The sequence below is a fragment of the Papilio polytes genome, unplaced genomic scaffold, assembly GCF_000836215.1.
Source record: "Papilio polytes unplaced genomic scaffold, Ppol_1.0 DF823923.1, whole genome shotgun sequence".
NCBI classification, from domain to species: domain Eukaryota; kingdom Metazoa; phylum Arthropoda; class Insecta; order Lepidoptera; family Papilionidae; genus Papilio; species Papilio polytes.
In genome coordinates, this window is record NW_013525281.1 from 5,077,689 (window position 1) to 5,088,958 (window position 11,270).

Here is an 11,270-nt window from a genome sequence, read left to right on the forward strand (position 1 = left end):
TAGGCAAGAATTAGTGGAATACAAAAGTATTGTAGTTGCGTTAAAAATATTGGTAGGATTATTTATTTGCACACGCGAGTTATAAATAGTACGAGCTAAAAAGTCAAGGTAGATTTAATTTTTAATTACCATATTCATATTAACATTTCAAAACTATATAAATATAAATCATTATCCTTAAAAGTAATTTAATTTAATTGTGATGTTATAATTTAGCAAAGAAATCTAATTCTAAATAAGTGTACCTCTTCCAGTGAATATTACACGGTATAACGTTCGTCCCACATTTTACCCCCCTTCTTCGATCAACTGACGTGACGGCCATTACCTAACCGGCCGCCTTACAAACTCCTCGCTGCAACAAAACTAATATATCATTAGTAAAAGTGGAATACAATCGTGATACGATAGTAATAAAGGCTATAATTAAAAAGCAAAAATGTTTCAGAATAGTTATTAAAATGTTGTCTTTGCCTACTCGCTGTTTACACTCAACTGTCGACGATCATCATTTAATTAAAACGATATCTTAACGCGGCAAAGACCTGTCATGTCATTTGAGTGGTTGGTTTTTAATTGTTGGTCAGTCTGTCAGTGTTCCGCGTGTGTGCTAAACGAGTGTAAAATATTTTTGTTTTATTTTGAGGTTATGTTTATGTTTTGTGAAAAGAAATGTGTTATTTAAAGCATAAATGCAGTGTTAAAAATATGGCATGTGCATTTTGTTAGTAATTGTGTGTAAATGAAAATATTTATTTGGAATAGATAATTATGTGAATATAAAATGTTGGCCGGTGAAGAGGCCAGTATAGAACTAGTACAGCGATGGCTTCAAAGACGTAATAGCGATGAAGGTGACACAGGTTAGAAATTCCGACAAACAAATATAGACTATAAACCGCAATGTAAATAAATAATTTCTCTATAATTTATTAAATTTATTACGACTAACTTAAATCTATTTTTGATAATTTCCGGGATATTCACTCGAAAAAATAGATGCAATAAAATGTCAATTTAATTATTAAAAAGTGATCGTGCCTTTATTATCCAACGGAAAAAATAATTATGCATTTAAAAGTAAAAAAAACAATAGTCTTATTGATATAACATTTAACGGCAACGTTAAAATTATTTTATAGAAATAAAAATTCAAAATAACTTTAAATTGATAAATTAAATATCATTTTATTAACTCTGATGTGACGATATTGATATAGTTTCATTGTAAATTAATATATTGAATTCGATAACTGATATCATTGGCAAACGTCATAGAGGCAAATTAATCCCGGAAATTATGTGTCGAAATGAGCTCTGAATTATGCCAATAATTTATTGATTTGACTATTGTTTAAAGCCAGCTACAAACGCCCATTTCTGACAGTTTATTAAAAAAAATTCGACTCTTCAGTTAAAAAAATTAGAGGTATACGTTTATAGCTGGCTTAAGATGTATTATTTATTATCTCTGTTTTTATCTCGCATGAGTTACTTATTTTTTGCCCAAATACAAGATAATTCGAGTTTCAATATTTAGGAACTACCACAATATTCATTTTATATCTACTAAGCAGACCCTTAGTGTACATATCATCGTACACTTAGCGATGACAAGTAAACAGGTATAACAAAAGCAAAAACATGAAAAATATTAATATGCTTACATAAACCGAACTCGAGTGATATATCGAATAACACTACCGGTGTTCTTTCGTACATGTTTTAAAATAAAAGCATAATATGAGTCGGTGTTACAATATAAACATTCTCTTTATGGTTTTAATGTTTACAAATTCGTAAAGCAACAAGTAAGCTATACTGTTACAACAAAGATTATAATATAGAAAATTAAAACAGATTAATTAAGGATTTCATAACAAAAGGGAAAGTAAGACTAAGATAAAAGACAGGTTTATTTAACAATAATGCTTATAAACTTGAAAAAAAAACAAGAAATAATGAAAATGTCTCTATCTTTTAAAACAAAGTAGACTGGATTATTTTTCGGCACTAGATATTCTCTAACTATTTAAAAATAGTCTTTTTGGTTAAATGTAATTAATGCAATTCGCTACAATTACTTGAATATTTTAAGTATTCAAAAAAACTACACGCGCTAGAATAGCGAGGTCGTTCAACGGCCCCGAACAACCTGCACTTAGGGTTGCCACTTCGAGTTTAGTCGGAATTCAATTTGCAGAGTTCACATTCGACATCGCTATACCAGTCACTTGTGACTACTAATCAAATCTAGTTGACGTTGTTTTTTTGGGTAATCTCCATGCCGGCAGCCATTAGTACTATTATCTTAAAGTGGCAGCCCTACTTGTATTGCCAACCAATTAATTTTCTAATGATTTAGTTAAATTTAATACTAAAGAATATTGCATTACAAATATAATATTACAAAATACAAGTTAATAATATTAAAGTACCCTACTTAATATAATTAATAATTAAGTATTATTTTAATTTACCAGGAAGTTCGAGTGGATCGCCAGGAGCGCGCGCCGGTCGCCGCTCTTCTCTCGCACTCACACCGGAAGATGAGCCCTTAGTCGACGTAGCTGTAAGTACATTATTGACATCACCACCAGATCAACTCAGAAACGCACAACCAAATGAACCAAAAAGTATAGATAAACATTAGCTATTAAAAGATGCATTTACGCTTTTGTTTTCTGACTTTTCACTGCAGTTGCCAACGACGTTTGTTTCCGCGCTTCTTATATCAAAAGATTCATAATCTGAACAGTCTGACGCGCTTATTCAATACGCATTAACCATGTTTTTAAAATGAAATAAGACAGCGGGACATAATTAAATAAAAGGAACATAAGTTCATTGCTCAGGTCGACGTAAAAAGATAAAACGATAAGTGATGTGCTGACGTATCGATCGCATAACCCGTTTCTATTCGTCGTATTTTATGACGTTACACGCAATCCGAATAAATTACTCGTTGAATTTAAATAAAAGCCTACAGAAGCTTCACGTGGAATCGATTTTCAAACGGATTTTAATCGGATACAATTTTTTATTCGATTAAAAAGGTACGATTATTTAAGTTTTGTGATTTTATTATCTACAGCTTTTTGAATTCATAAGCTAAAATTCATACATTTAACTGAGCAAGTAAATTAATACGTGAACAATATGAAAATACTATTTTAAAAATTGATTTCAAGCTACTTGTTAAAAGCTTTATGTCAATGGAGGTCAATGGTCTCTACGTACCTCTTTCGGTTACGAGCATAAGTAATGTTGTTTAAAACTAAAGGTAACAAGGTATAAAACTTAATACAATAAATTGGTATTTGTAAGTGAAGTAGCCGACATGCCGATACTTCCAATGGACCACCAAATAAAACAATTCAGAAGAAATTTTTAGGTAGTTAATTAAATGTTAAATCTTTAATTTTCGTTATTATTCAACATACTGTTTCTTGATCATCGAAGTAACGTCATTGCTAACAAGTCACCATGACATTAATCATGATTTATGTATAAATAGATCTACGTATAAGATATAATTGTTCAGTGTTTAAATCTAATACTAGAAAAGTATATTTTTTTTTTGTTTTTCAATAATCATTAAATGAATGAACATTATCAGATTATGACTATTAGTTTCTACTACAAAAACATATGTCAAATACATGCGATTTCCACTCTCTATTAAAAAATGAAAACATAATGTTTTTGTACAAGTTTTACTATAGTTTTAAAGTGGCAGAGAACGCTTTAACATCATCGCACTGCAGGGCCGGTCTAATTTTAGTCCATTTCCCTTTCCACCCTTTTCTTAAGAGGAAAGGATGGGAAGGAAAAGTGGATATGACGGTGTTGGAGACACATAGGAAGGGGAAATATTCTCTTTATGTGCGTCTCTGCCTCCTTCAATTAATGGTAGGCAACGCATCTGAAATTGCGGATGTTTATAGGCAGCGGTCGCTTTCCATTTCGGTGGATTCAGGTGCCCCTAGCTTGTTTGCCATCCTATGTTATAAAAATATAGATAGTGTAAACCCCCAAAAAACAATTGCAACTAAGAATTTAAAAAAAAAAACCACGTGACACTGCAGTAAAAGATGACAATCGCATCATATTTCGTTCGTTACGTCTGTACAATCTTTTAACACGTAATCAATAACATCTAAATCTGATAAAATTCCAACATCAAGTATAAAATAATAACATTATAGATCGTAACATAGATATCACGTGTAAATTACAAATTGTAGAAATACTGGCTGGTGTCGGCGACTTCGTTTACATGCAATAATTAGTTGTTAGTCGGATTAAAGCCAAAAAAAATATTCTGATTAATGAAGGAATAGGAATAGCTAGCTCCCTTTAAAGGTGTAGTTAATTTTTTTCAATAATCAATTTCGGGAGAAAAAAAAACAAACAGACTGACAACTTATTTTTAATATATGTTTCAGAATTTTAGGTTTAATTTTATTAAAATAAATATTTTTCCTGTTTATTCTACCTGCGGAAATTTCACAAATACGCCGACCAAAGAATTATTTCCTTAAATAAAGCATTTCAAATGATAACATAATTAATATATTAACTTTGTACCAGATATGATCCAGGTAACATCACTAATTATATTATTAGCGAGTTTGTCCACGCAAAATTAAAATCCTTAGTAAGTAGCCTATGTGTCAAATATCAACGAGATCCGATGACGGTTCTGTTGATAAAGCCACAAACATCCATCAATCCATGTAAAGTTTCGCATTTATAGTATTAGTTTGAAGTATCCAACTATCCGTAAGAATGTTGTCGGATCATTCACGTTCCGAGGGGCTAGAGCCTAACCTACTACAGTCATATCCTGAGCGGAATGGATCTATATCTTTGGAAGCAGACAAATCTGGTAGCAATTTATTCCCTCTGATGCTATAGTCCAATGGATCGCAAGTAGTGATGTCCTTATATGATTAAGTAAGTAAATTATCAGCATGCGTCACGTCACTATTTATCAAGTGAAAATATCAATGTTATCAGTAATGCTTGATGTCACAGTAACAGCTAATTGTAGAGATGTCTCAGTATTATTATAAACGACATGCGAATCGATCGCGAAAATTACATCTAGTGTTTATTTATTTTATAAAGTTATGCAAATGGTTGTGAGAAATAAGAATAATTTAAGATTTTTAAAGACTGATCTCTTTTAAATACTCGATTTAAATTTAAAATTCAATGTCAATGTTGGATACAGTGATATATTAGAATCTGAAAGTGTACATTCTTTGTTTGATAATTGCTAAAAAAGTGCTGTGATTTTAAGTGATGTTAACAAGAAAATTTTAAATATTGTGTCCAGTGAAAACATTAACAGTGAAGTGAAAACACTACGAGTTAACAATAATAACGACGGTAATAAAAAAGGAATTATTCTTGTTAGTCCAATTTGAGATATAAGGCATGATTAAAAATGTGACTACCAAAATTGCTTAAGTTCTAAATGCATTGAAAATAGTGTATCAAAAGGGTATAAATGTTTTTACGTTTCACGCTGTATTCAACATGTAATTAACTGATGTTTGACTTCTCTATTGAAAGTTTGTTGTTAACAATCAGTTTGATCAACAATAACAGACGTTACATAGATACGACTCCTAATCGACGCTGGCAATGAATATTAACTAATATTAATTGGTTCATATTAGAGTCAATAAGAACGATTTAGTAGCGTTTGCAGATACGTCGAATGATTATCGTTCATATCAAGCGATTGCGATACGATTACCAACAGTTCCTATTAATTATCTACATTAGATCTAATCATTGAAACCATTTTGAATCGTAACAATTTAGAATCAACCATGAAAGACAGTAAGCCGAGTTCGACTGTGAGGAGCGAAGGTGTCTCTATAAAAGAACTCACATGTTGGGCGAAGTTTAAAAGATTCTTTGACGATAGAGGTTTTGATTTAGAATGTGAATATAAAGATGTGAATTCTGTTCGTACTGTTGCTGCAATACCTAATGCAAACGGTTATAGACAATTCGAAGATATTAACAAGAAAGTTGAATTTAAATCTAACAAACGTGTGTCACGGATCGATAAATCCGAGGATACATCGGGTGTTGTCAATTTTTACGATCAACTTGCAAGTTTAAACGATGACACGAAGGAAAATGAATTATGGAAAAGGTCAGCTGTGAATAGTAGGAGAGTTTCGGTGAGGCCGAGTATATCACTTACGAAAATCGCTGAAGAAATTGTTGGTGATTTAGAAATGGATGACATTGAAGAGGTAAGTTGTTTATTAATTGTTTCTGCGTAATAAAATAAATTAAAAAACTATACATGTTTATTCATAAAACGGTGTTGTATTTTAAATATGTTCTGTTTAATTTAATGTGAAAAACTTAAAACATAGCTTTGGCTATTAAGTACGGTTCAAATTGATAAATAATTAAGTGGAAAATGTTTATAAAAGTATTTTAAAAGTTTTCTAATCAAAATGTTTGCGTTTAAATTCTGTTTTCTATGAAAAACTGCAATTGTTTCTTTCGGTGTTCGATTGTTTCGATCACATGCTCATCATTTCTGTAATTAAATCGATGAAACTGATATTGGGTAGTTTGTTTTGGTAGTTTATTAGTTACTTAAGTTTTTATAATCTTATCTATTACATTATTAACAATTCACAAGCAAATTCTGGTTATTAGGAATATCAATCATAACCGAATTTATCATAGACTAATTCCTGAAACAGATAATCTCTAAAGATTTAGATTATAAACATAAAAGATTAAGATTCTGAGCGTTGTCTTGTTTTTTTTTAATTGAAGTGAACTTTAGATAACTAAATAATACTGTTTTATAGTGATTTATTTGGTTTTCCTTATACTAATTATTTATCACGTTAAACGCCATCAATTTATTACTATAGTCATATCAAATAGGAACATAAAACAAAGTTTTGAATTTTTGACAACATATAAAATTTGATGTGGCCCGTGCGCAAAGGCATGGCGTTTAACGTGTTAAACACACAAATGAATGGTAGACTGACATATAAATTTGTATATACGTAATTACAAGAAAAATTACTGATTCCAGAGAGTTTTTAAATTGTATTAATAGCGTAGTATATCCAGTTTATATAATAACAAAGTTAAAGAGGACTATTAAATAATAAATTCATTTTTAGATTATTATATTAATTCATTGCTTGGTAGCGGTACTTTTATTGTTCAAGTAATAATGTATCTTACAATCGTTTAGATAAGCGCGGCATTAATAAGCAAAAATGATATAATAATATTATTTGTAATTTAAAAAGCGAGATATGACGCGCACCGATTAATTTTGAGGTTATGGCTAGACTTAAATGTCAGTGAAGAGAAACAAAAGAAATTATGCTTGCGCAAAAATTTGACTAAACTAATCCATGACTGTTGTGCGATTGTCGGTTATTTAGCAGCCAATTCAACTGTTCAGTTTTATAACTAAAAATCGTGTAGTGTATTTACTTCCATATAAGCTAATAGAAATCAAAACGAGAGTATATGGTTTTGCGATAGTTTCATCAAAGGTGTGCACGCGCTCTAAGAGAGGTTGAAATGAAAGGTATTATTACAGGGTACGGTTCTGAAAATTCAATCAAAGGTTACATTCATAGATTACATGTAAATGTATTCGAAGTGAACACAATACAATAAATATTGTATGGCGCGGACGTCACCTCCCGGGTCGTTCATTGTTGCGAACAATAGACTGAAAATGAAGCCGTAAATCATGAAATTTTCAATTCTCTTATTTCATATCTGTAAAACGTAAGCATAATATTGAAAAAAGAACACTAAATATGTTATCCCACAAAATATAGTGGACACTGTGTATTTAAACGCATAATTTAAGCGACTACTGCTGTGCGTGTTTTGTATATTTTTACGAATAGTTTTAACTGCTCAGTTTGATTTTTTCGTAAAAGTCACAACTGAGATTACAACAATGCTGGGTTTCTGAGGTTTTTCTTTATTTTACCAACGTTTCCACAGGGTAACCCTCAAGTTACATAGTTCGGAAACTTATTTTACTATCGAAACAAGAACACTAACGAATGGTTAAACGAAGCTGGGAAACCGGCCATTATTCTTTCCCGATTACAAATGTATCATTTGTTTTTCGAATGTTTGTAAATTTCGTTTTGAATTAAAACCATTAAGCCATAGACGTAAGAGGAATTAATCTGACACGGCGCCGCGTACGTGATACGAATACACCAGTCTAAACAAATCCGACGGCGGTGTGTACTAAATTGTAATTTATTGGTGTGCAAACGTTTGCCGCCGTGTGTACACCGGCCAATTTATTTTGCCGTAAATTAAATGAATAATATCACGAAGCTCTTAAATCTTGCGGCTTAATTAGAAAAAAGGCTGCTGTTTTTTGTAAAATTCAACGTCAAATTTCCATAGTAGATAGATAAATCTAATTATACGCAGACAAAGATTCATCGGTCTTATAAATAACTTGTTAATAATAACAGGAAAAATAGCTTTTTGAGGAAAAACTTAGCTTGTGCAAAGTAAAAGGAATCTAAATATTTTATATTTTAAAATACATTATGCCTTTAGAAGTTTTCCCGCACAGCCGCGTTGTGGAACAGTCTGTCTTGGGCATTATTTCCAAACAAGTACGATTTAGGGTCCTCCAAGTAGCGAGCATACAATTTCCTAGGCCGGTAACGCATCTGTAGTTCCTCTGGTGTTGCGGAAGGCCATGGGCGCCCTTGACCACCTCTGTGTCGATATATACTTACTACAAAATGAAGTTTAAAAAACAGATTTTTAATTAAAATTTACATCAGAACTACGTTACAAGTACGATTTAAATATAAAATAAGTTGGAACGTTTAAATTTCTAAATACTTGAGCTTCGTAAGATATAAAAAGCAATAAAAGATAAAACGAAATTAAAGCGCCGACGTTGATATTTGTACCGCTTCCTACTTCCAGCTTCCGCTGCTTACAGACACCGAGGTATTTTATTTTAATCTATTCCTGCAATATTTTATATTTTTCATAGCATATTTCTCGGCTAAGCATTAGTTAGTACGTTTATTTATCTACACATAATTCGTTATTACATTTCTTTACCTAAATTCATTTAAAATTATTCAAATTTATTTAAATTCATTTAAATATTGCAAATCAAGAAAAAATCTCTTAAACCTCCAGTACACAGCTGTAAAAGCGAACACTGAAACAGAAGGGAAACTGTAATTGATATGATTTTTAGTCAAAACTACGCAGAATCGAATCTAATATGGAGGAGGTATTCGTTTTGTGGCTCGATGTCTATAAGCGATAGTGTTCGGCACTCTGTATTAAACGTTAAACCATAAACCTCACCTATCAAGACCTTACATCCTGGACGCTTCTAATCGATAAGCACAAAAAATATATTTCTATCATTATATTTGGTGTAATTGACTTTTTATAGTCTATAGCTGTACATCAAACACACTCAATACTTCAATGAGATCACGTTATCGATCATTAGGAAACTGGTGACTAAAAAAAACTAAATATAAATAATTCATGCGACCCACCTCGGTACAAGAATGGAATGTACACTAGTCGTTTCAAATAGCCGCGTACAAATATTCCAAAGCTATAAATTAAACAAACGCTTTAAGACAAGGTGATTGAGCTCAAGTTATTTCATGCAATATTTAATACATATAACTATAATTATAGCCATTTTAAATACGAAATGTTATTTATGAGTTTAAGATCGGACTACAGACTGGATACGCTTATTAACAACTAGTGGTTGCTCGTACTTCGTCCGCGTGAAATAAAAAAAAACTATTAAAAAATATAGCCTTTTTAATGAGTTAGTAAGGTAGCTTTTTAATAGTGAAAGAATCTTTGAAATCGGCTTGTTTTTAAAGTTATTTCAATTCTTACAAAAATACAAATCTTTCCTCTTTATAGTAGTAGAGATGGTATTTTTATTTACTTTTTTAACAACAATTATCTAATTTGTCATATAGTTTGTATCCTAGTTATAAAAACCTAACTAGTCTAGGTAGATGAATTGTTTGAGTTATCTATTTAGGTTTGTACTCGCTTTTGTATTGACATAATAAGCGACTTGTAGTCTTATAAACACTATCGTAGAAAGTTATTGCTGTCGTCCAATGTTTTTAACCGACATCATTCTCACAATTAATCTAAAATGTATAATACATAAAATAACAAATATCTATAACAGAGTCATAGAAACATATATAGTAAGTGAACACCTCAATTAGCTTTTAGTTTCAATGAATAATTCATAATCAGGGTTGCCACATTCACACTTTGAAAACTTTCATAACATTTGAATTATTATTACGCAGGGGTTTAAGCTGTTTATAGCAAAAATAAAACTTAGATAGAAGGCTAACAAGAAACTTAATACATTACTTAACAGATAATAAAATGTAACAATAAAAAATTTAAATCATTCAACATATCAACAACTAGTTATTGCTTGCGGCATCACCCTCGTGCAATTAAAAGAAATTACTAAAAATACAGCCTTTGTTACTCAGTGATTCGTAGATTTTTAATGGTGCCAGAGGTTTTTTAAATCAGTCTAGAAGTTTTTGAGTTATTTCAATACTTTCAAAAATACAAATCTTTCCTTTTTTATATTATTATATAATATCAACAATTATTTAAAGTTTTCTATTATATTTTGGCAAAACAACGTGTTAGTGGCAACCCTATTTCAAACTATTTGGTAAAAGCATTTATTAATACTTAGAAACTCAAACACGCGGCCCAACCCTTTCACGAGAATGGGTATATCAATCCATCAAATGCGATACATTTACATGGAGACATTGATATTAGATGGGTCTGAGAAATTCATATTAATATATGTACACATAAATGCCACCCTAAAAGATGTTTAATAGTTACTTAAGCATAAGAGAACGCACATCTTTGACTAAACTTTCGCACAACTGTTCGCTATCATTGCTATGAGCTTTTTTAGTTTTGCAACTAAACGGTCAAGTAGGCTGCGAAATATTCAACAATAGACAATCGCACAATAGTTTTGGGATAGTTTAGTCAAAGGTCAGGTATTAAGCAAGCATACAGTAAGGGGCTCTGAGATAAATAATTGCAATAAAACACTTTTCCGGGATGACAGCTCGTTTTATTATTGATCGTTGCTATCGCAACCAGTGTGGACATCACACTCCTCCACACTGATTCTGTAAATACAATACAAA

At 31.2% G+C, this 11,270-nt stretch overlaps 1 protein-coding gene across 4 annotated transcripts in view; it reads left to right on the forward strand.

Moving 5' to 3' along the window:
• The window catches only part of LOC106102424 (high affinity cAMP-specific and IBMX-insensitive 3',5'-cyclic phosphodiesterase 8A), a 103,841-nt gene that overhangs the window by 64,105 nt on the left and 28,466 nt on the right, over positions 1 to 11,270 (forward strand). For 3 of the 4 annotated variants that reach the window (XM_013281898.1, XM_013281900.1, XM_013281901.1), the window contains one exon: positions 2,484 to 2,572. In XM_013281898.1, coding sequence (XP_013137352.1) covers positions 2,484 to 2,572 — 89 coding nt within the window. Of the gene's footprint in view, positions 1 to 327; positions 864 to 2,483; positions 2,573 to 11,270 lie in introns of those variants that run through there. The other variant, XM_013281899.1, reaches the window with a different exon arrangement.